This window comes from Cupressus sempervirens, chromosome 10 (genome assembly GCF_028749045.1).
Source record: "Cupressus sempervirens isolate cs-2001-9-10 chromosome 10, ASM2874904v1, whole genome shotgun sequence".
Lineage (NCBI taxonomy): Eukaryota > Viridiplantae > Streptophyta > Pinopsida > Cupressales > Cupressaceae > Cupressus > Cupressus sempervirens.
Window position 1 is genome coordinate 48347331 of NC_143127.1, and position 24131 is coordinate 48371461.

General features: G+C 35.7%; 1 protein-coding gene across 2 annotated transcripts; it reads right to left on the reverse strand.

Annotated features, from left to right (window-relative positions):
- Window positions 1–7975: 7975 nt before the first annotated feature.
- LOC149532501 (heat shock cognate 70 kDa protein-like) lies at window positions 7976–23757 on the reverse strand. 2 transcript variants are annotated; one of them, XM_089805548.1, is made up of 2 exons: window positions 23621–23757; window positions 7976–10170 (listed from the first exon to the last, which is right to left on the reverse strand). In XM_089805548.1, the coding sequence occupies exon 2, from the start codon at window positions 10160–10162 to the stop codon at window positions 8339–8341; it is 1824 nt and encodes a 607-aa protein (XP_089661674.1). In that variant the 5' UTR covers window positions 10163–10170; window positions 23621–23757; the 3' UTR covers window positions 7976–8338. The 2 variants fall into 2 exon arrangements, with proteins under 2 accessions (XP_089661674.1, XP_089661675.1); XM_089805549.1 differs by having other exon boundaries at window positions 23626–23755.
- Between the last annotated feature and the right edge of the window lie 374 nt (window positions 23758–24131).

Consider the following 24131-nt stretch of genomic DNA (forward strand, 5'->3'; position numbering starts at 1 on the left):
AATTTACATTTCCAATATGGAAAAACAACCAGGTTAAAATAGTAATCCCGTCCACAATTTTGTCTCTTAGTCTAGACCCCCACAAAAGTCACAAAATGAGTCATCAAGGCTCTAAAAATAGCCTACCTATATTCTACTAAGGACAAGACTCATTTAACAACTCACTAACCACTTTCCAATGCATAAACAAGTGGAAAACTCCTCCAAACTAATTCTGGAATTTTCCAAGAAAAGATTGCAAGGTTGAGACACATGTTTCTCAACATTCTCCCACTTGTCGAACACCTTGCAAGAGTCAGGGGATCTGAAATATCATGGACTTAATTGCTAGGGGCCAAGAGGCCCATAGACTCTGAACACCATCTAAATTTCTCTGTGCTCATGGGCTTAGTTAATGCATCAGCAACATTCGCCAAAGTCTCTACCTTTTCCAGCTTCACCTTGCCATCCTCGACCATATCTCTCACAAGATGATATAGTACATCAATGTGCTTGGTCCTCGCATGAAAAGTCGGGTTCTTCGCTAGGAAAATTGCACTCTGGATGTCACTATAAATTGTCACTGCACCCTGTTTGAACTCTATATCTAAACACAATCTCTTTAGCCAGATGGCTTCTTTGCAGGCATGAGTAGTTGCCATATACTCTGCCTCAGTAGTGGACAAAGTGACCATAGCCTGTCGCTTACTCATCCAACTGATTGCACCACCAAATAATGTAAACACATATGCACTAGTGGATCTTTTTCTATCAACATCACCAGCCCAGTCTGAATCCACATAGCCTCGAATATCCAAGGAATGCTCACTTCTTGTTCCATGAAAATATATTGAGTACTCTGAGGTACCCCGCAAGTATCTGAAAACTCTTTTTATTGCATCCCAATGTGCTCTTCCTAGATTAGACATATAACGGGAAAGTACTCCCACTGCTTGGGTAATGTCTGGTCTTGTACAAACCATAGCATACATCAAACTTCCAACAGCACTCTGATATGGTAGTCGACTCATCTCTTCCATCTCCAATGGGGATGTAGGACACTGTGAGCTAGAAAGCTTTGTTCCCATAGTAATCGGAGCACTCAATGGTCTTGAATCCTGCATATTGAATCTTTTCAAAATAATACCAACATACTTACTTTGGCCTAGCCAAAGCTTTCTATTCCATCTATCTCTTATAATCTCCATTCCCAGAATGTGCCTAGCTGCACCAAGATCTTTCATTTCAAACTTTATTGAGAGTTGAGATTTTAACTCTGCAATCAAACCTTTTCCATTGCCAATAAACAACATGTCATCGACATACAAGGCAATAACCAAAAAACCATCACCATCAGATTTGAAGTATATACAATGATCAGATTTAGATCGCACAAATCCCAAACTCAACACATATGTATCAAACTTCCGGTACCACATCCTAGGACTCTGTTTTAAACCATACAAGGATTTCTTCAATTTACAGACCAAAAGACTTTTACCTTTCACCACATAGTGCTCTGGCTGTGACATGTAAATTTCTTCCTCCAAATCTCCATGAAGGAAAGCAGTTTTCACATCCATTTGCTCGATCTCTAGGTCATAAGCTGCTGCAATAGAAAGCAAAAATCTAATGGATGTCATTTTGGCTACTGGAGAAAAAATCTCACCATAATCTACTCCCTCAACCTAAGAGTAACCTTTTGCAACCAAATGTGCTTTATACTTCTCAATGCTTCCATCTGAACCCATCTTCTTTTTGAACACCCATTTACAACCAACAGGCTTTCATCCTTCAGGCAATGGTACAAGGTCCCACGTTCGATTCCTCTTAAGAGCTGCCATTTCTTCATCCATGGCTATTTTCCAGGACTCTGAATCATTCATACCAAGAGCCTCTTCTACAGATCTTGCTTCATCAATGTTAGCATTCAATGAAAATATGCACCTCCAATCATCAGGAGAATACCCATACCTTTCAGGTGGTTTCCTTTGTCTAGTAGATCTTCGAACAAGATCTGGTTCAGGTTCAGGAGGTTCAGATTCGTGATTAGGTTCTCCCTCTTCCTCTAATGATTCAGAACTCGTAGAGCTCTCTTCAACATCTTGTCTTTCTAAGGGCCTTGATTCAACTTTCTCAGGTGTAGTAGGAAGTTGAATCACATCTTTCTTTTCTTTAATTTGTTCTGGCTGCACTGTAACAGAAGAAGGCTTAGTTTCTCTAAAAATAACACTTCTGGAATAAAATACCTTTTGTGCAATAGGATCCCAAAGCTTGTATCCTTTCACACCATAACTATATCCGATGAAGATACATTTGACAGCTTTGTTGTCCAATTTTGTTCGCTTCTCCTTTGGCACATGAGCATATGCCTCACAACCAAACACTCTCAGATGTCTAAGTGAAGGCTTGTGGCCCGACCACGCTTCCATTGGCATCTTATCAACAAGAGCTGATGTAGGAGACCTGTTTATCAGGTAGCAGGTAGTGGCTACAGTTTTAGCCCAGAACTTTTGTTCTAGTCCAGCACCACTCAGCATACTCCTAGCCTTCTCCATCAAGGTCTTGTTCATTCTTTCTGCAACTCCATTTTTCTATGGAGAATACGGAGTTGTCTTCTCTCTTTTAATACCACAATCTTTACAAAATGTGTCAAAAATATTGGAGCAAAATTAACCACCATTATCAGTTCTCAAGCATTTTATTTTCTTTCTAGTCTGCTATTCAACCATTGCTTTAAATTCTTTGAAACGACTAAAAATTTCAGCTTTACTCCTGAGGAAATAAACCCATGTTCTTCTACTAAAATCATCAATGAAAGAAACATAATAAACTGATCTACCAATAGAAGGAACATCAACTAGACCAAATACATCTGAATGAATTAGATCCAAAATACATGAAGACTTATGAGAACTTGAGTAAAACTGAATGCGGTTTTGTTTACCATAGATACAATGCTCACAAAAATCAAACTCAAGATTGCAGTCATTCAACCCATCAACAAGGTTCTTATTTTTCAAGGTCCGTAGACCCTTCTCACCTATGTGGCCAAGTCTCTGGTGCCATAACATAGTCTTCTCTACAGGAAACTTTGATTCAGTAGACAGAGCAGCCTTGGGTACCCAAAAACCATGACCATCTGTTGAAAGAGAAACTCTCTCCTTCTCCAACTGAGTAGTCTTTTTCAAAATCTTATCAGAAGTACTATTGCACTCGACTGTGCGTGCATCAAGTTGGTACAATGTACCCAATCTACTTCCTCTCGCTATTACCATAGCGCCTCTCACCATTTTTACACCTGCTTCAGAAAACTGTACATGCACACCCGCATCTATTAGCTTACTAACAGATAAAAAATTCCTTGCTAGTCCAGGGATATGGAAGACACCATCAAATCTTCTAATTCTACCATCAGAAAATTTCACATGAATACTTCCACGACCAACAATATCAAGTACTGAATTATCACCCAAATACGCCTTACCACCATCAAAATTTTCATACTTACTAAACCAATTCCTATTAGGAGTCATGTGGAAAGATGCACCTGAATCTATTAACCATGCATTTTCATCTGCATGAGTGGCCAAGGCTGCAATGAAAGCATCTCCATCTTCCTTCTCAGACTCAGAATCAGAATCTTACTTCTTCTTCTTTTTCTTCTCCTCTTTGCAGTCCTTTCGGAAGTGTCCAGGTTTTTTGCAATTCTAGCAAATTGCCTTGGACTTACTAGGGGATTTCGATCTCCCCTTATTTTTGGACTTAGAATGGCCATGCTTCTTTTCGTTCTTGCCTCTTTCTTTTGGTCTTCCACGAACACTCAAAGCCTCTTTGGCATTCAGAGAGACCTTCCTTCTCATCTCCTCGGAAAGTAGAGAACCAACAACGTCCTTCATCTTCAAGACAACTGAAGTGCTCCCTATAGCCATCACAAGACTATGCCATGAGTCTGGCAATGAACATAACAAGATTTGACACATTTCTTCTTCATCCATTGGCACCCCTACTGAGGTCAACTGAGTCACCAACATATTAAACCTTTCCAGATGCTCAAAAATTTGTCCATCTTCTTCCATTCTCAAGGAATACAACTTCTTCCTCAAGAAAATCTTATTCACAAGTGATTTCGCTTGATAGATCTCACTAAGATTTTTCCAAAGGTTCTTCGTGGTAGGTTCTTCATGGACATTAATCAGAATCGAGTCTGCAAGACACAATCTAATGAGACCTTTAGCTTTTCTATCATTCACATCATATTGTGCGGCTAATGTTGGATCTGTGGGCCTCAACTTGTTCTCATCAATCGCATCCCATAGATCCCGATCAGTCAACAGATCTTCCATCTTCAGCTTCCATATCTCAAAGTTTGTGCCAAAAAACTTTTCAACATCAATTCTCCCTAACATGCTTGCCATCTTTTTAATCCTGCAACACAGAAATGAAATGCTCTGCAAAAGCTCCCACTCAAACCTTGATTACCTCAAAAATCCCTATACCCAACAAATAGAACCAAAACTAGCCAAGCTTTGATACCACTTGTAAGGAAGCAAAGGTGCGCGGAATTGCTTCCTACGCTAATCTTTGAGAGGACGATTATGCAAATCAAAGTAACTATTGCAAAGATCTCAAGAAATGCATAATAACATAATCAAAATAACAAAGAACACACAACACAGTGATTACTGTGGGGAAACCCTTTTGGGAGAAAAACCCCACCCTCCAAAACTCGCACACTGTATTATCAAACCAAGATGATTACAATACACTTGCAATGCAAGTTCTTACAGGAGCTCATCACCACAACTCGAACTTGGAGAGACTCCTTCTAACACCAGTCTTGCAAACTAAACTCAATTACACAAACACCTCCCCAAGCCCTCCTTTTATAGTGATTTTACAACCTGGAAACCACTTATGGTTTTACAAAACCATAGGCAAAACTACCATGCCACATGTTACCCATTTTTGACATTTACATTTCCAATATGGAAAAACAACCAAGTTAAAATAGTAATCCCGTCCACAATTTTGTCTCTTAGTCTAGACCCCCATAAAAGTCACAAAATGAGTCATCAAGGCTCTAAAAATAGCCTACCTATATTCTACTAAGGACAAGACTCATTTAACAACTCACTAACCACTTTCCAATGCATAAACAAGTGAAAAGCTCCCACAAACTAATTCTGGAATTTTCCAAGAAAAGATTGCAAGGTTGAGACACATGTTTCTCAACAAAAGGGTTGTGGAAGATATCAGGCATTTATTGATCATCCTGAAGAGATTTGAGTGCATATTTTTCAAGAAGGAAATGGGGTGGCAGACGGGTTGGCGGTGATAGAACTGAAAGTAGAGGGTCTATGGTGTTGGAGAGATTTGGGAGTCTTACCAAACTTGGTAAGACTCTTAGTGAACACAGACATTAAATCATGACTAAGTTTAGTTGGGAGGCTTTTTCGATTAATGATGATAGCTCATTGTTGAGTGGGCACAAGGGGAGATGTCAGAGGATAGATGGCAAGGCATGAAGAAAGGGGTACATGTGATAATTATCTCGCATGTTTCGAAAGGGAAAGGATATTAAAGAATGATATGGGTGTATGTTTAATGATTTTCTGATGCATGTTCTCATACTCAATGTTGAGTAAAAGTTCAAATTTTAAAAGGTTTGGGTGTATTGAGAATGATGGAAAAAATTTGAATTGGAGCAACAACAGGCGACATGTGACAACTCAGCATAAATGTGATGTGACTATTCATAACAATAAAGGCCTTTATGAATACTTAAAGCCACCATTTTGTTTGCCTAAGTGTGAATGCATTGTTAGTAATTGCCTCTGGTTTTTTAAAATGAAGAGAATTCTAGTGGAAGTTGCTACTATGGGTGGTGATCTTCTCACATTGAACCTTCGATGGTGGAGGACAATGCCCTTAAACCGTTGGTTTGGTATATGGTCAAAGAGGGAGGGTTTATCCTCTTTATGGAGGCATTGAATGGTTATGATGAAAGTTGTTCTCTGCAATTCGTTAACTCATGGGAGGATAGAAAGGTTACTATTAATGGTATTTCGTTCCATATTTCTGAGGAAGTTATCTCTGTGGTTATAGGCCTTGCTATGAAGGGGAGGAAGTGGCAGAAGGTGACTAGGATTGTTGATAAGGCGAGCCTAAATCATTTCTTTCTGGAAGGCGAAGAACCCATTCGTCATAGGGGAAGGTTTATGAGGGAAAAGCTCCCAGATCCTTGGAATGAAATTTGTTTGGTGCTAATGAAGTATTTAACGCTTGAAAGAAGGTATGGTGTCTGCTATAATTATCATTTTCCTCTTCTGAACCATTTCTATCACTGTGATTGCATTTCTATCCTATTTTTTCAGTTACATGATTTGATTGATACGGTTGCTAATGTTAAGGAGAAAATGAGGAAGGGGTTTAACTATACCATTCTTCATCAAGGGCTGATGTTTCATCTTTATCAATTTCACCTTGCTCTGCTACCTCCCAGAATTGTTGAGGTGGATATCCCTACTCTCCCTAACCCTCGTCCCCTCCAAATCCCGCTCAGAATTACTAGACTTAGAGCCCCCACCCCCTAGCCTTCCCATAGTGGGTCCCTTGTGGAGAGGAAGAAGAAAGGTAAGGAGAAAGAGTTGGAGGACTTTGAGGATGAGGTGAGAAGTGGTAGGAGGAGGTCCGGGAGAATTGCTAAGTCCAATGCAAAAAGGAAGTTGAGGTCTGGGGCCTTGCAAGAGGAGGATTATGATTCGGAGGAGACGACCCACCCTAAGAAAAGAGTTAAATAGAAGAACTTGAACTTTGGTGGGGGGAATATGGAGGGGGAGGAGGTGGAGGTCTCAGACTCCTCAATATGTCTAGTTCGGGAGGTGTGACTAGAGGTGGGAAAGAGACGACTCATGTGTCAGATTCCATTGCGTTGGGGTGTGTGGACCTCACATGGGACCAATTCCCTAACACGGTGGAAAGAGAGCCCTCCCCCATGACAGTGTCCTCATTGGTTAAGGTTACAACCAAAGAAAATGTTTTCCCTAACCCACTGGTTATGCAAGAAATTGCGAAGGATCAGGTGGATGGTAACCAGCATGATATGCAAGAGACCCCTGCAGAGGCCTGGAAACTGTCTGATAAAGAGTTGAGGGAGAAAGTCTATGCCCTACAGGAAAGAGTGAGACTTCTGGCCAAGTTCACTATCAAGGTCACTCACGCTGCGGCTACCACCTTGCACTTGCTGAAGGACAACCAAGAAGGTGATCTAACCAACAAGGATTCCAGAATGTTATTCAACTTCCTGGCTAAGGACTGGGCTAACATCCTCCTCAAGGGGAAGGATGACAAGAAGCCCAATTAGGGTCGTTTCCTTTTTTTTCCTTATGTTTTTCGTCTGCTGGTTTACGAACTTTGATAATTTTAAGACGGTTGTGCCTTTGTTTATGTTGTTATGGTATAGGCAATAGTAGTTTAAAGCCTACTAAAACTCTTATTTTCATCTATCCGGTTAATGTTTTTGTGATTGTAAGCATTATGGGGTAATTTTGTCTGGTGGTTATCTGCTGGCTGTTGACCAATTTGATTGTTGTAAGAACCAGCCCCCTTATTTGACTACTTTATAATTAAAAAACAATGCATAATATAATATAAATATACAGAAAAAAATTATAAATATTAATAAATAATATAGAAAAAATACTTAATATTATACAAAACTAAGTACATCTATTTAAACATTCTCTAAACAAAACTGAATGAAAAATGAAGAATTTAGATTTGAACTTTGTCAGCAAGCATTTACATAAATGTCTAAAGAATAAACAAGCCATATGTGAAGACAACTAATAGAAATCGTCATCCAAAACATAATTCATTTGCTACCAAGATTATCGTGTAGGTTTGACTATAATAAAATTTCGACACTATAAAAAAAAAATTTATAACCATTTGGAGTGATCAAGTGATCGAAATCTGCTAAATTTTCATCAAATATAAAAACACTCCACGATTTAAATTTCAATAAAAAATCGGCGAGGAAAATTATCTTGTTCGTAGTGCGGTAGAACACACTTTAGGACGACTCTTTTGAACTTGTTCACAAATCAAGAGGGCTGATCGAATTTCCATGGTTAGAGTTACCCCTTTTACAGGCCATTTCATATGTTCTTTCATCGGCATCTTATTGCAATTTATGCTGATATTAACATAGGCACAGATGTCCAACCACCAGTTTCTTTAAGTGCTTTTCTGTGAAAGGTGTGCTCACAAATCAGGGTAATAGTTAAGAACCCAATTCTCCTCTATCAAACTTAACTGCCTATAAAACTTTAGTGACAAACCTTAGTATTTCCTCTTATTTCAAGCACCGACATTTCAAGGATAAACCATTGAATTTGGCTTGAAATTCCTCAACTGTAGCATAATCATTCTCATCCAACCACTCCTCAACGTTATTAAGTGCCTCGCTGATATCTTCTGCAACTCTTGTGTCCATTGTCCCCTTGCACTTGGCCTCCGTTACCCTGTTTTTCATGTTACCAACATAACACTCCAGACTGTTTTTAGCAACATGTTTGTTCGCCATTTCTTCATCCTCTTTTCGAAATACATCTGCATCAGCCACCATTTTATCCATCTCCTCCTTGCTCAGCCTCTCACGCTCATTTGTAACAGTCAGCTGATTATTTACCCCTGTTCTCTTGTTCTCAGCAGAGGCTGTCAGAATTCCCTCCTCATCCACTTCAAAACAAACTCTTATCTTGGGCACTCCACACCGAGCATGCTGAATTCCATCCAGCACAAATTCACCCACCAGATTGTTTTGTGCAGTCAAAGGCCTCTCGCCTTCAAAAATTGGAAATATTACACTTGTCTGGTTGTCAAGTCTTGTGGTGACACATGTCTCTTTCAGGGTAGGAATTGGGGTGTTGCGAGGAACAATTGTTTTCATACCACCATTGTTAATGTCAATCCCAAGACTCAAAGGAGTCACGTCCACCAACACCAAGTTTATGTTTTCCTTGTTCAGTGCAGCTGCCTGCAAAGCTGCGCCATAAGCAACTGCCTCGTCTGGATTTACACTCTTGCAGAGCTCCTTTTCCTCATAGAACTGACTTAGCAATTCCTGCACCTTGGGTATGCGTGAAGAACCTCCGACTAATATAATGTCGTTGATTTCTTCTTTGCTCATCTTGGAGTCTTCCATGCATTGCTTCACCAATTTCATGCAATTTTCAAACAAGTCTGCATTGAGCTCCTCTAACTTGGCTCTCCTTATCTTTGTGTTGAAATCTTGTCCTTCATGGAGACAATCTATGTCAATTACAGTCTCTACTGCAGAAGACAAACTTCTTTTTGCCCTCTCGCACTCTGAGCGTAGCCTTCGAAGAGCTTTGGGATTACTACTCATATCAAGTTTATACTTTTTGTTGAACAGCTGAACACAATAATTGAGCATCCTATTGTCAAAATCTTCACCTCCCAAATGCATGTCCCCTGCAACAGCTTTTACCTCAGCTTTGCCTCTTTCAACTGTAACTATAGATACATCAAAGGTTCCTCCTCCGAGATCGAAAACTAGAATGTTTCTTTTTCCCTCTTCCAATGCAACAAAGCCATAAGTTATTGCTGCTGCAGTTGGTTCATTGATGATACGCATGACATTAAGCCCTGCAATCTTACCAGCATCTTTAGTTGCTCGCTTCTGTGCATCATTGAAATAAGCAGGCACAGTAATCACAGCATTCTTTACATCACACTTGAGGTACTGCTCGGCTGTCATCTTCATTTTGGCCAACACCATAGACGAGATTTCCTCAGCTGCAAATACTCTCTTTTCACCTTTATAAGCTACTTCAACCAGAGGCTTGTCATTCTTCCCAGCAACGATAGTGAAAGGCCACAATTGCATGTTAGACTGCACAGAATGATCACTATATCTCCTTCCAATTAATCTCTTGGTATCAAACACAGTGTTTCTTGGATTAGTTGAAATCTGGAACTTGGCAGCATCTCCAACGAGTCTCTCATTGGGGGTGAAAGCAACCATGGAGGGAGTGGTTCTGTTTCCTTGGTCATTAGGTATAATTTCAACTCTGTCCTGCTGCCACACTCCCACACAACTGTAAGTTGTCCCCAGATCAATACCAATAGCTTTATCTTTGCTCTCCCTGTCCATCTGACGTGCTGCAAATTTGGGAAAAAGGCAGATTTTGAATCAGACAGAAAAATGGGCTATTAATAATTTCAAAATGAAAGAAATTTAAGAAGAGTAACAAACTGTCTAATACAGAATTGTTTTTAATATAAGCTATACCGTAGCTGTAATCACTCTGTAGCCTTTCTAATTACACAATATTAAGACTAGTATAACTGCCCTAAACAAACTGTTCAGGAATCAGAAGGTATTATGATGCAATCCTGTCTTCTGGATGAGTGATAACTATTCTAATTTGCACCTGCAATGCTGTCTTTCGGATGAGACGGAACACAGTGGTGACCCTTTTGCACAATATTCGATTTTCCTATTCCCCAAATGATCACTAACGATCAAATTCAAGCTTAATAAATAAGGGATGAAGTAAATGACAGTAGATAAACTGTAGATGCACTTGGGGAGCATTCAATAAGAAGAAACAGTAGCTTTTGCACAATGCATACACATGAGCCACAGCAGAACCCATAGAAGACATAATAATAGCCATAGCTCCACAAAGTTACAAATCTATATGAAGTTGTCATCTCTAATATGTGAGTGGCAATGAAATGTATCCAAAGTTTTCATTTTATTTATTCTCACTGTGATTTTATGACCTCATTCCACGTGTTGAAGTTATACATCTTATCAAAGCAGGCGTGACACGACACTGACATAAATGACTCCGCTTTGAAGTTGGAGGACTTTTGAATATTTGTAAGATGATGTAGTGAGATGGATTGTGTATGCCCGACCATGCAGGAGTAACCTTGTATTGAATAGAAACTACTTGTGAGGTAGGTCTTTCTCATTTGTATTATGTTTGTTTCTTACTCTTTTGTAGATTAGGAAAATTAATGTCTAAAGATAAATTGTACTTAGGTTCATAGTATTGTAGAGCTTTGTTCTTATGTGTTTTGGTCAAAGCATTGAGCAAGGAGAAATCTCTTAAAAGACATTATATTTGGATTTTGTTCCTTCCTTTTCCTTACTATTTACTTACCTTGTATGTGATTGTTAGTATTGTTATGTGTTGGCTTGAAATGACAAGCTACTATGAGGCACTCAATTAGTAATTAATCTCTTGGCTCAAAGGATGGGCAACATAATGTATGCATGAGGAACACTCCCATGAGACTATCTGGGCTTTCACAAAGTTAAAGAGTGGAAGATTTGGTTTTTGCTATCAGTTAAAAACACACATGTAAACGATAATTGAATTTCTTATATATAAGATTTTGATAAAGTTGTAGCTTGCATGCACATAAAGCTGTATTTTAGAATTAAGCAAAGTTTGTTGGTTGTATAGCAATTGCAAATAAGATCTATAGATATAAATATATTTCCATTTATGAAATTTGAAAATATAACTGATTAGATAGACAAGTTATATAAGTTATATATAGAGGCATATAGTTAAAATTAATAGAATATTAGAAAGGAAAATTTAAAAAATCTATACAACAATCCTTGTGATTACTGATGAAGTCACATTTCTTTGAAGCGCCCCATCAACTACTTCATGTTCTTTATCTATAAGATGCAACTGCAACATTTAATAAAATACTCAAATTCTCTTTTTATTTTTTACTTTAAAGAAAATTATTTCATTCACCACCTTCTACATATGTGAATGAAAACTATTACACCCTTTGTCAAAAAGTCAATAAAATTAATAAGATTTTAAATTAAAAAGAGAGTTCAAATTTTTAAAAATCTATATCTTTCAAGTGTATAAAGCATAAAGAATTTTGTTGCTAACCTTTGGACAAGGTATAAGAACCTACTTTGAACCAAAACTCAACTTAATCTAATCCAAATAGACATCTTATAAATATGGTTTTATAATTAGCTATATATGTTGCTCTCTCTCTCTCTCTCTCTCTCTCTCTCTCTCTCTCTCTCTCTCTCTCTCTCTCTCTCTCTCAAACACACACACACACACACACACACACACAAAGAATTTTGTTGCTAACCTTTGGACAAGGTATAAGAACCTACTTTGAACCAAAACTCAACTTAATCTAATCCAAATAGACATCTTATAAATATGGTTTTATAATTAGCTATATATGTTGCACTCTCTCTCTCTCTCTCTCTCTCTCTCTCTCTCACACACACACACACACACACACACACACATACAATAAAAATAAATATTTTATTTTTAAAATTATTTTATGTAAAATAACTTTTCAATTACAATCAATATCTAAAATAAAATAGTTCTTATGTTTATTATTAAAATAAATAATATTTATTTTTTAATTTTGTTTAACTACTTATATGTTCATTAATTTATTTAATATTTTAACAAGAAAATTAAAAATAATATTCATATAAGAAAAATATTAACTCTTAAACAAAAGATTAAAAGTAAATAATTTACTTTAACAAAAATTGTGCGTAATTTTTAAAACAGGTCTTAAATTAAAATTTAAAAAATATGTATACATGTTTTTTTTATTTATCTAGTTAGTCACTTAAATATTTATACATGTATGTACTAGTTTACATAAATATTATAGAAATGTATACTTTTATGTAAATTTCAAGTAGTTAAAAGAATGAAATTAATTATATAATTTTAAAATTAAAATAATTTAGAACAATTATAAATGATTAAAAAATGCATGGTATTAATTCGTACATGTAACATAGTTGTCTTAGTCATGGGTATGCTCCCAATTGGTCTCATATTGGACTCTGAGGCTTGAGCTTATCCTATGCAAGTAATTTGTAGGCTATTGTGTACATCCCCAAGGTGTGTCTTGCCTCTTGCCCCTTCTCCTCTTGGATTCCAAAAATATATACTAATAAAACAATATCATCCTTTGAACAAGGAAGATATTGTGTCCCCATGATCTAGAAGAAAAGTATATGACCCAATTTAAACCAAAAATTGCATGACCAATAAATGAACCTTGATATTCTTAAAAATATCTAACCTCTCTTTATACACAAGCAAATAATTTGTGTATTGTTGGCTTGAATGTCTAAGGTTGAGGATGACTTCCTTTGATTTCATATGTTGGCCCAAAAATCTATAATTCTTGAAGGATTTTCCTACCAAAATAGCCTTATTTAATAGAAATATTAAGAAAATATCTTAAAAGCATCAAGTGAAGAATAAGACTCCTATGAAAAGCTGCTTGAATGATTTTCCTACCAAAATAGCCTACTAAAGAGAATATTGGGAAAAATACTTGTAAGTGTTGGAATACTTTAGAATAACTGGGAGGAGGGTGAATCAGTTATCCAAGGTCCAAAGGTACTAATAAAACTTTTCAGTACTTAACAAATACATGTGCATGCATTGAACATCCAATACCTCAAACCTTAGTATATTACTGTCCTAGGTCAAATGAATTTTGCAAAAATGTAAACATGAAATACCACAAAATCATTCACACAATTTGACATAAGAATTTTACGTGGAAACCCAATTTGGGAAAAACCACCAATAACATGATAGGTTTCATCAATCTCCTTCATTTCTATACTTCAACAATCTTTTCAACACTAAGAGATACTAATTTTAGGAAAAAAACCTTAAAAGAGTTAAAAAAGGAGCATAAGGCTCCAAAGAAAAAACTAATGTACCTTCTCTAGAGGTGGGATGAGTCTTGCCTATGGTGCTTAGGGTAAGGTCAAATTCTTTTTGCAATGAAAGAATGCAAGTGTGGCCTATCCCAAAATGGGCAATGTTGAGAGGGTTGCACTCCACATAGGGATTAGATCAAACCACTAATAATGAGATGTTAGAAATATTCAAGACTAGCTAGGTTACTGAGAGGGGAGGGGTGAATCAGTAACCTCAAAACCTTTTAACAAATTCAGAACTTAACTGCATTAATATTAATAATTCTAATCTATTGTATGCATAAGAAATTGAGAAACATAAGACACCATGAACACAATATTTGGTGACCCAGAGACCTTCCAAATAGAAAGTAAAACTGGGGTGGGGATGATACCCACAAAACTTCAATACTGCAACATAAAGTTGGCTGGTTAAGGCTTACATTGATCACTTCTAATGATTTTCCCTATTAGGAGCAATTTGGACTGCTAGGTCCACCTTGTTAGAGGTTTTATAAACATACAATGAAGTATGCACTCGATAAAGAGATTTAAGAAAAGACTATTAAGTCTACCTTGTTAAAGGATTTGAAGCTTATTCACCTATTAGGATGAAACAATAGATCTCTGACTTACAACTGAATTGTTGATTGAGATCCTTGAAGTACTGATCACCTTTATGTGATAGATATAACTCTGTTGCTCCTGATATGGCCTCATAGTACACTTTACTCTACTGTTGATTCACATTCGCTTGCTTACATTCCATTCCCATTATCTCATGTTCATACTATTTTAGATATGATACAATACATTACATATATATCAATCCAATTTAAATATTTACAAAGTCGGCCATTACACAAGTTAACACCAATATCACAAAGTCGGCCCAAACGTAGATGTTTGGGTTCTGAAAAGAAGTTCTGATACACGACATCCACTGTCATTACTCGGCATCATCATGCATTTGGTAGAAGTAGAGGCTTGGTCCATACTAATCACTTCAACGTAGCTTCGAACTCGGTATCTACTGGTGACTCAATAGATACTGTATAACTCGATATAAACTGCATTCCCTGTTTACCATGAATGTACTCAGTAGACACTATTCTTCATTCAACTCAGTTAACACTATCTTTACTTGGCTTAAGTTGTTAACTCGATAGAAATTGTGAAGCTTGGTAAACACCAAACTGCTCGGTCTGAACTGTAAACACTGAACTACTCAGTCTGAACTGTAGACACTAAACTACTCGGTAAATACTAAATTGCTCAATCTGAATTGTAGTACATGGAAAACATTGTATATAGAATCTGAATAAGTGTTGTCACTAATAACAAACTTGACTGAATGTCAACAATCTCCCCCTTTGGCATTAGTGACAAAAACACATATCAGCCAAAATTTATGTACAACATAGCGTGATACTTAGCTCGATATGGCATGCTAAATTTTTTTTGAGATTTTTCAAAATTTGTCTTTGTAATTCTATTATATATACTTTTTCTTTGTAGGATTCTCCCCCATACAACATACATGTCATGTCAGGCATATTGACATACTGAGTGTATCTCCCAGTATCGTATCTTTCTCTCTTGATATTTACAAATATCTCTCCCCCTTTTTGACAATAATGCCAAAGATTTATACACAATCTATTTATATGGAGACACCAAAATGTGAGAGAAAATCAAAATGTACCTTAAGAATGAGAGTTAAGGTCTTATCCAGTTGCCTTGCAAAACTTTCCACATTTGTAGAGCAACTTGCACTCCTACATAGAGCTCGATCATGTGATCTGCAATTGAGAAATTTTTGTCATGGATCAATGTTTTAGAATGGGCAATGTGCTTTTATATTGTATCCATGATGGGAAGGATCATATTCTGAATGTTTATGAGTGTAGACTTGATCCCTGCTTCCTCTCTCAACAATTCTGCCTGCATATTTGATAAGAATCTGATCTTCATATGATGTGCAAAGCTTGAACTAGGGTCAAGTTGCAACTGCTTTGCACTAGCCATCAGATATTCATCAATTTTATTCAATTTTCTCTTTATCTCCTTAGTATGTCCGATAATATCACATAATTTTGCAAAAAGTGATGTTACATTTGTGTAAGAAGTTTCAAGACTTATCAAAATTGAAGAAAGTTCTACTTGCTAGATAGCTATTTGTTGAGCAATGTGCTTAAGCACTTTGTTATCAAATTTCTTTTCTACTTTCTCAATTAACTTATCTTGAACATTGGAATTTTCATTGAATTTACTAATTGCCTCTTCTAATTGTAACAAAATGTGTTGAGAAGTATCAACTTCAACACCTATAGCTTTAGTCAAAATATTCTTTGCCTCCTCAATAATACTATATTCTTTGTCCCTCTCTTCTCTAGGTTTCTTCTGCTTTGCCTTATTTTGGAGAAGTTGGCCAACTATATGCATTTGATTCACAGAGATATTATCAAAGTCCCATTTGGGAATTTCAATTTCCTCATCCAGATCTATATCTTCATCTATTTCCTTTCCACTAATCAAAAGTCTTGGTTAAATCTTTGGTTCAACTGTCTTTGAAATGATGCTTTAGAATTTGGAATAGAAATAATAGTGGAAATAGTAGGACTAGCAGTGAAAATTTGTACAGTGTCTACTGGTGGAATACTGACTGGAATACTTACATAATCCAAAATTGGTGTATTTACCAAACTTCCCAAAACTAAAATATTTGCAAGAGAAGTACTGAAAAAAGTATTTACAATTGAAGCACTTATAGGAGTATGCCAACTAAGGTACTTACAGCTAAGGAGCTTAAAATTGTAGAACATTCAATATCCATTGCTGAAGCTAACTCAGTAACTAAAGGATGTTGCAGCTCAGTGGATGAAGTGCTAGACACTTCTATCAGTGATGTACTGAGCTGAGAGGTAGCAAGGAGTGATTAGACATTTGATGTATCAATGGTTGTCACAATCAAAACTGCTGAAGCTATCTCCGAGCTTGATGATGTTGCAAGTTTACTTGGAGAGTGAGGAAGTGAGGCTATGACAACCGCAGCTATCTTGATTGGGTCAACCTCTTCTTCTTCTTGCCTGGCTTCTTCTATAGCTTCTTCCTCTTTTTCTTCTTCATCATCCTTCATTAGCTCTTGATAATCTTATGTATCAACTGTGACAAATTGAGTGGATTCTTCATCATTGTCTTCATCCTTGTCACTATCATCACCATCATCTTTGATTTCAACAGGATAATCACTCGGTTTGTGAAGATGGAATACATTTTTCCATAGGGTTGTAGCATTCTTCACAACATACTATATATCTTTCATCAAAACTAGACAAGTGTTGAACTTTAAAATCATTTTGTTCTCATTGTCTTTTATTTACCTCTGCATCTATCAAGTTGGGTACCAACTGTTTTAATGTTTGTGCAAAAATGTCTTTGATAGTTTGCTTGGTGTTCTCCCATCTAACCTTGACCTTATCCAACAAAATTGCAGGGACCTGAGATGCTAGCTGGTCTGGTGAGAATTTCCATCTGCCTAGCTTGTCTATGACCAGATCTTCAACTTCTTTCTACTCTACTAGAGTCCTTGTCTCATACTTTAGTGCTTTAAAATTGTTTATTCTAGCACCTTCTCTTAGAGTCTTTAGCTTTTCTTGAAATGTAAGAGGAGGTCGGTTGAAGATTACATCATTTCTTTCTTTTCCTTCTTTCTTCCTGGATCTCCTTGTAAATACAATAGTGAATGGCATTGGTGGCTTGGTGATAATTACTTTGCCTTGCTTGCTTACTGGCTCTTCTACCTTTTTTTATTCCTCTTCATTTTCTGATTCTTCCACATCTTCTCCTTTACCTTTGGTTAACATAAGAGGGGTGCTTGTTGTTCTTAATTTTGTTATCCTCCTCTTGCCTTTGTTTACCGCATGTGGAAGCTTGATCTCAAGTTCAATTCTTTCTTTTGCTTCATCATAAGTTCCTAAGTAAGATGTCTTTGGATCTATAGGCTCATTTACCAAGGCTTCAATGATTTTCTTAGCCTCATCAATGTTAACCTCATATGGAAGAGGTTTTACCCACACAACTCTGGGCCTTACTGCCTAGATGTATACTCTGTCACTATCTACCATAAAGAAAACATCATCCTTATAGTCTTCAACTAACTTCTTTGGTATCCTAAATCTATTATTCATCTTTTCTTTGAAGGATTCAAAATAGTTGTCCATGATACTAACAAAGTTTTCACCTATTTCAATGATATATTCACTAATATAAAACTACAATATCTTTTCTCCATACAATCATGCCTTTAGAAGGGAAAAACTTTTGAACATAGAAAAACAAACATGTCAACAATGAACCAAATTTGCATGGGTTATTCTTTAAAGTTCTAATGCTTTCCATGTTTTTGTTCAATTGCTTCAACAACAAATATGCTAAGTCATATGATAGATTCTTCTTCATGACCTTAAAAGCAAAGTCAACTGATTCGCATGACACACTATTGAGTCAACTCAACTAGAAATCTTGTGTGCTATCACATGGATGCCAAATTTCAATTTTGTATTAGTTACATTACTGATTTTCATTCCTTTGTCATCCCATTCTACTAGGGTTTTCTTTTGTATCTCATCTTGACCTAGGGTTTTAGTGGCTTTAGCTTTGGTGATCATGGGAAGACCAGTAATGTGATGTATCATTTTCTTGGTGATCAAAACTGGTTGCTCCAACCACAGTTGACCATTATGAACTCGGCTTAAGATATACCTAATCCACTTGATTTGAAAGTTTCGAGGTAGGTGAGGAATATGAGTTAAACCTTTCTCTTCCAAATGCTTGTGCTTAGGTTTGAGAATTCTGTTGACACAAAGTTCACTTAGGGCATTATCCGTTTCAAGGGTTCCTATCTCCTAAATAGCACATTTAAAATGAGTTTGAATATCATTTATAAGAAGTGCCTTAGGTGGGATCTGCGATTGAGCTCCATTCGGGTTGAGGGTTTCGGCAATCGCTGGCACAAGTTTGAAGTTAGGGGCTTTCCATTGAACACCTCACACCAACATTTTAGAACCTTTCTTTGCCTTGCTGCTACTACCAAATGCCATGATAATTCGGTAAGTTGAGAAATTTTTTGAAAGATCTGCGCTACAAATTATGCTCAAAGTCGCTTGAATGCTTTGCAAATCACTCTGTTCGCAATATTTTGAATTCTCAGTGAAAATGAAGTTGATTTCCTACCTTTTTGATAAAACTTCCCATTAATGCTCGGTATGGCAGGAGCCATGATGACATTGTGCATGACAGCCTGTCATCCACTATTTGTACGGATTGCTCAGTGAAAACTTGTAACTCAGCAACCAAACATAACCATGTTACTCTCGACTTCGCTCGATAGAGTCCATGACCCAACCTTGCTCGGTAGAGAAGTCAATTTGGTGATAACTATTACCGATCTTACTAATGATCCTTATGTATCTTGAATACCAATATGAATCTTTACTTCCTTTCAATTGGAACTGTTTAAGATGTGACCTTGAAAACTCAATTCTGGTTCTTCCTTAAGAACTTAATTGGAAATGATGGAGTCACCCACTTCTTGAGTGACATGACTATCATTGATTGAACTAGCTTGCTTGGTAGATTTAGGAATCCATTGCTATCTCATCCGCTTCCTGATGCTATCTGCTTTTGCTTTCTTTTCATCTTCAATTCTACTTGTATTCATGCAATTCTTAGCTATATGACCAAGTTTACTATATGTGTAACATCTTATGGTGGTATCCTTTCTTCTCATCTGATGTTTAATACAATTCATGCCAATGTGTCCATATTCTCCACAGTAATGACATCTACACCAAGTGTTGTAGTCCCAATTGAATATTGCCTTTACAAATTGTTTAGCTAGATTGAATAACTTAGATCTGCATTCAGATGCCTTGTGACCTTGTTTCTTGCATTTGTGACACTTGCCCTCAAAATTTGGTTTTTCTTTGCATTCATTAGCTTTATGACCATGCTGACTGCAATTGTAGCATTTTCCATTGAATTTTGCTTTTACATTAATCCAACATTTGTTTGATGTATGACCTATCTTACCATAGTGATTACAGGTAGGTTTTTGTTTCTTTTGTGCACCTTGTTTGGAGGACTCGCCTTCTTCTTTGTATCCAATTCCTACCTTACCCTTTTTCCTATAAAGATTTTGCTCATTTTGCTTATTTAGTTGATCCATGTTTGCTTGAGATTTCATTATTCTTTCATTGAGTTGCTTTTCAGAATTTAGATCAATTTTCATCCTTTCATTGATTTGCCTTTCAGAGTTTAAGTCACTCCTTAACCTTTCATTGATTTGTCTTTTAGAGTTCAGATCATTCCTTATTCTTTCATTTTCAGATCTCAGACTCATGATTTCTTCATTTGCATTAGAGAGTTGATCAATAAGATCTTCTTGCTGAAGGGATTGATTTTGAATTTCATTGTTCCTTGCATCCAAGTCTTCTTTTGTCTTATTTCTCTGTTCTAAGATTTCACACAATCTTATTGACTGAATTTCTTGTTCTCTTTTCAATTTTCTTACTTCTTCTTGCAGGGAGCCATTCTTTTCTAGGAGTTCTTTGATTGCATCATTTGCTTCATCTTAACTACTTGAAGGGAGAAAATCTTCAATCTTTTCTTCAACATATTGGTGGTCATTTATCCGATTTGTAAGTTCCTTCCTTCTTTTTAGGGATTGGGAAAGATGCTCTTTTTCTTTCTTGAGTTGAGCTATGGCCATCTCTAGATCTAACTTTTCATTGTGAATAGCTTTGTCAAGTTTGAATGTCTCCATTGTCCTTGATCTTTGCTCAAGTTGTCAAACTTTATCCTGAGAACCACAATGCTCGAATACCAATTGTTGGAAATATTCAGGACCTAGCTAGTCTTGAATATTTCAAACATGAGACTCTTCCTCATACCTTTTATTGTACAATTTTGAACCATTGGGAGCCCTTATTCAACAATGGAGGAAAATATCCATATTTAAGACACATTTGTAACTAAAGAGAATATTCACATAATCAAATGTTGAAGACTTAACTCATCAATCTTTTCCACAAAAGTAGTGCAAAATTAATCGATTAGTATCCTATTAAAATCGTGAATGTTCATAAAACAAATTACTTATCTCTCTTGGCCCAAGATCATGGCAAAATTGTAGCATAAAGTAAGGGAGGCAAAAGAGGAATCAAGAAATAGACCCTATCAAGATCAAAAGAAGGGTACCTTATTCTTAACAGAGAAATTGTTTGACCAAACACCTTGACCCAAATTTCAATATGGTTATCACGTCTTTTAATTCACAAAATAATTAAAAATAGAAGCTACTCGCAGATGTGTTTCCCACCATAAACCCCTCATTTCCTATAGTGAATATTTTATGGATACGAGAACACCTAGGAAACATTTCCAAAATATCTCAAATTTGCAAGGGATGTTTCATAATTGCTCGAGGAAAGGAAGATTTCCCCACTAAGAGAAACATTTTCGAGAGTAACTTATAAAAAGGAATTGAAGACAACTTCCATAGTGTTTTCAGATTCTCTAAAGATCATATTATTTCTTTCCTTCCATATGCTTCAAGCCACATGAGGAGGAATTTGCTTCCATAATTGTTGAACCATGAGGCTTTGACAAGGTCCTCTCCATTCTTATAGTCATTGTTTTAGCAATAGTAGATAGTAGACTCTCCAATTAATTAACTTAGAAAACTATGGATAAGCTATAAAATATATTATAAACTTAGGTTGTAATTTCATGATTAGGTTTTATATATATGTGGAATTTGCTACGACCAAAAATCTGTAAAAATATATCATTAAGTTTCAAGCCTATCTCTGAAAAAGCTTTATGTGTTGAAGTTTTCATAATTTGTGAAAAATGCCCATATACATACATACATACATACATACATACATACATACATACATACATACATACATACATACATACATACATACATACATACATACATACATACATACATACATACATACATACATACATACATACATACATACATACATACATACATACATACATACATACATACATACATACATATATATATATATATATATATATATATATATATATATATATATATATATTATAATCAATATTATAATTAAAATAGTATATTATTATAATCAATATTATAATTAAAGTAATATATTATTATAATCATTATTATTATTATAACAGAAGAAGTTGAAATTCGGTGCAATCAAACTATGAATTGTTTGATCAGGTTGGAATTTGATACGACCAGAAAGCAGTGGAAATATATCATTAAGTTTTAATCTTGTCTCTAAAAAAGCTTCTTGTATTGAAGTTTTCATAATTTGTGAAAAAATGTATATATATATATCTTGTAGTAATGGTAAATAATATCATTGAAAATATTTTAAAAATTGATGAAAAAATTCTATAGATCTAAAAACAATTATAATTTATTTTCCGAAATCCCTCCTTCATGAAAATAGTTTCTAAAATTTCTTCATTAAACATACAATATCATAATTTCACGTTCAAATTATCTAAAGATCTCTCTCAAAAATATTCTATAAACTAATCCTAAACAATGTCTCTAAAAAAAACTAACATTATATAGTTCCACTTTGGTACAACGTGTGACATCCAAAATGATCAAAAGAAATAAAAAATAAAAAATAAAAATAAATGACCAAAGTTTCTTACAATAGTTATGAAACCACAAAAATCACTAATCTACTACATAAATTTGAAATTTACTTGAAATGAAAAAACTAAATAAAATAAAATTCAGACTACAGGACAATAGGAAATTGGGAAAGTGGAAATGATCATTAAAATTTAATTTGCCCTGACATGGGTAAAGCGGAGAAAACACATTGGAAGGATCGTGCTGAAGTGTAAAACATGAGGCTGACAATGACGGCTAAGATTAAAGAGTCACGGGTTTGGGTAGTGGCTACCTGGCAATTTATACGCATCCAGACTAGTGTTAAATAGTCTTATTAAGTAGTCTTAAGTCAATACAGTGCCAAGGCGAAATTGAAGCATTGTTGATTACAAAGACTCCTGCAACAATCTCAGCTGTTTTCTACAATTTTTCCTTTCCAAGCAAAAAAAGAACAATCTCAGCTGTTTTCTACAATTTTTCCTTTCCAAGCGAAAAAAGGGAGGATATGGTCCTCCAACAGACATGCTGCAAAGGACACTGTTCATTACAGTTTTCTAGTGAATATAATTTCAGAACAGATGATTAAATAGGAGAAAGTTACTAATTTCAACACACATTTCATTGTAAATCATAATTCTTCTCGTGTGAAAAGCTAAAATGTTTCCATTGCTTTCTCTGCTTTTCTAGATCGGCAGGGCTGTCCAGGGCCAAAATTGGCAGGGAAAAGGGAGAATGCTAGGTATGGCCGAGAATGTTCAGGCGATGAAATTGTAAGCCATAAATGACACTAAAAATGTTCTAGGGTAAGAAATTGGGGAGATTTTGAGCTATTAATGCGACACAACAGTAGGATAAATGACGGAGGAAACAAAAATCCGGCATTTAAAGAAGATAATGCAAAGATTTCCAGCTCTAAATGAAGTTGCTAAAAATTAAATGACAAACTCTCTACATCTGAGCTCAAAAACAAAATAGATACATATGATGCGCTCATATTCAGTTTATTAGGTAGGATTTGAAAGAAAGGTAACTCTATATATTTTACAGGCATTCAGGTTTTCAAAATTCCAACTTAAATCCTACCTAGCTTACAAAGCCCTTTCTTGGAAGTGTAGCAGAATTTGAAATAAAAAATAAATGACTGAGAATGTAAGATCTACCTGACCAGGAGTTAGACTGCAAAATGCCTTTCTTCAGCGATTACAGATGGTGAGGGTTTAAGAAGCCTAGTCCTAAACAGACATGTAGGGAAGAAGATTAGTGTATTACAGGTTTTCAAATTTCTTCTCTGTTTCCTATGTGGTCCCTCTGCACGGAGTCCCATTTCATAGAAGTTGTAAAAAGTAAAGATTCTTTTGTAGGGTGTATATATATATATATATATATATATATATATATATATATATATGTGTGTGTGTGTGGATGAATCGATTTTTCATATTTTTATGATGGAATTTTGAATTTTGAATTTTTACAAGATCACAAGTCTTTTATCATTAATTATATATGTCAATTGGACAACAACAAACAAAGACACTGAATTTTACTTAGGGGACACTTGGTTTTTTTTAATCAATTTTATATAGTCACTACCAATCAATTCAATCATACAAACCATATAAAATGTGGAAACTCATGACAATTATAGTTTTTAATTTAGACTCTTATTTT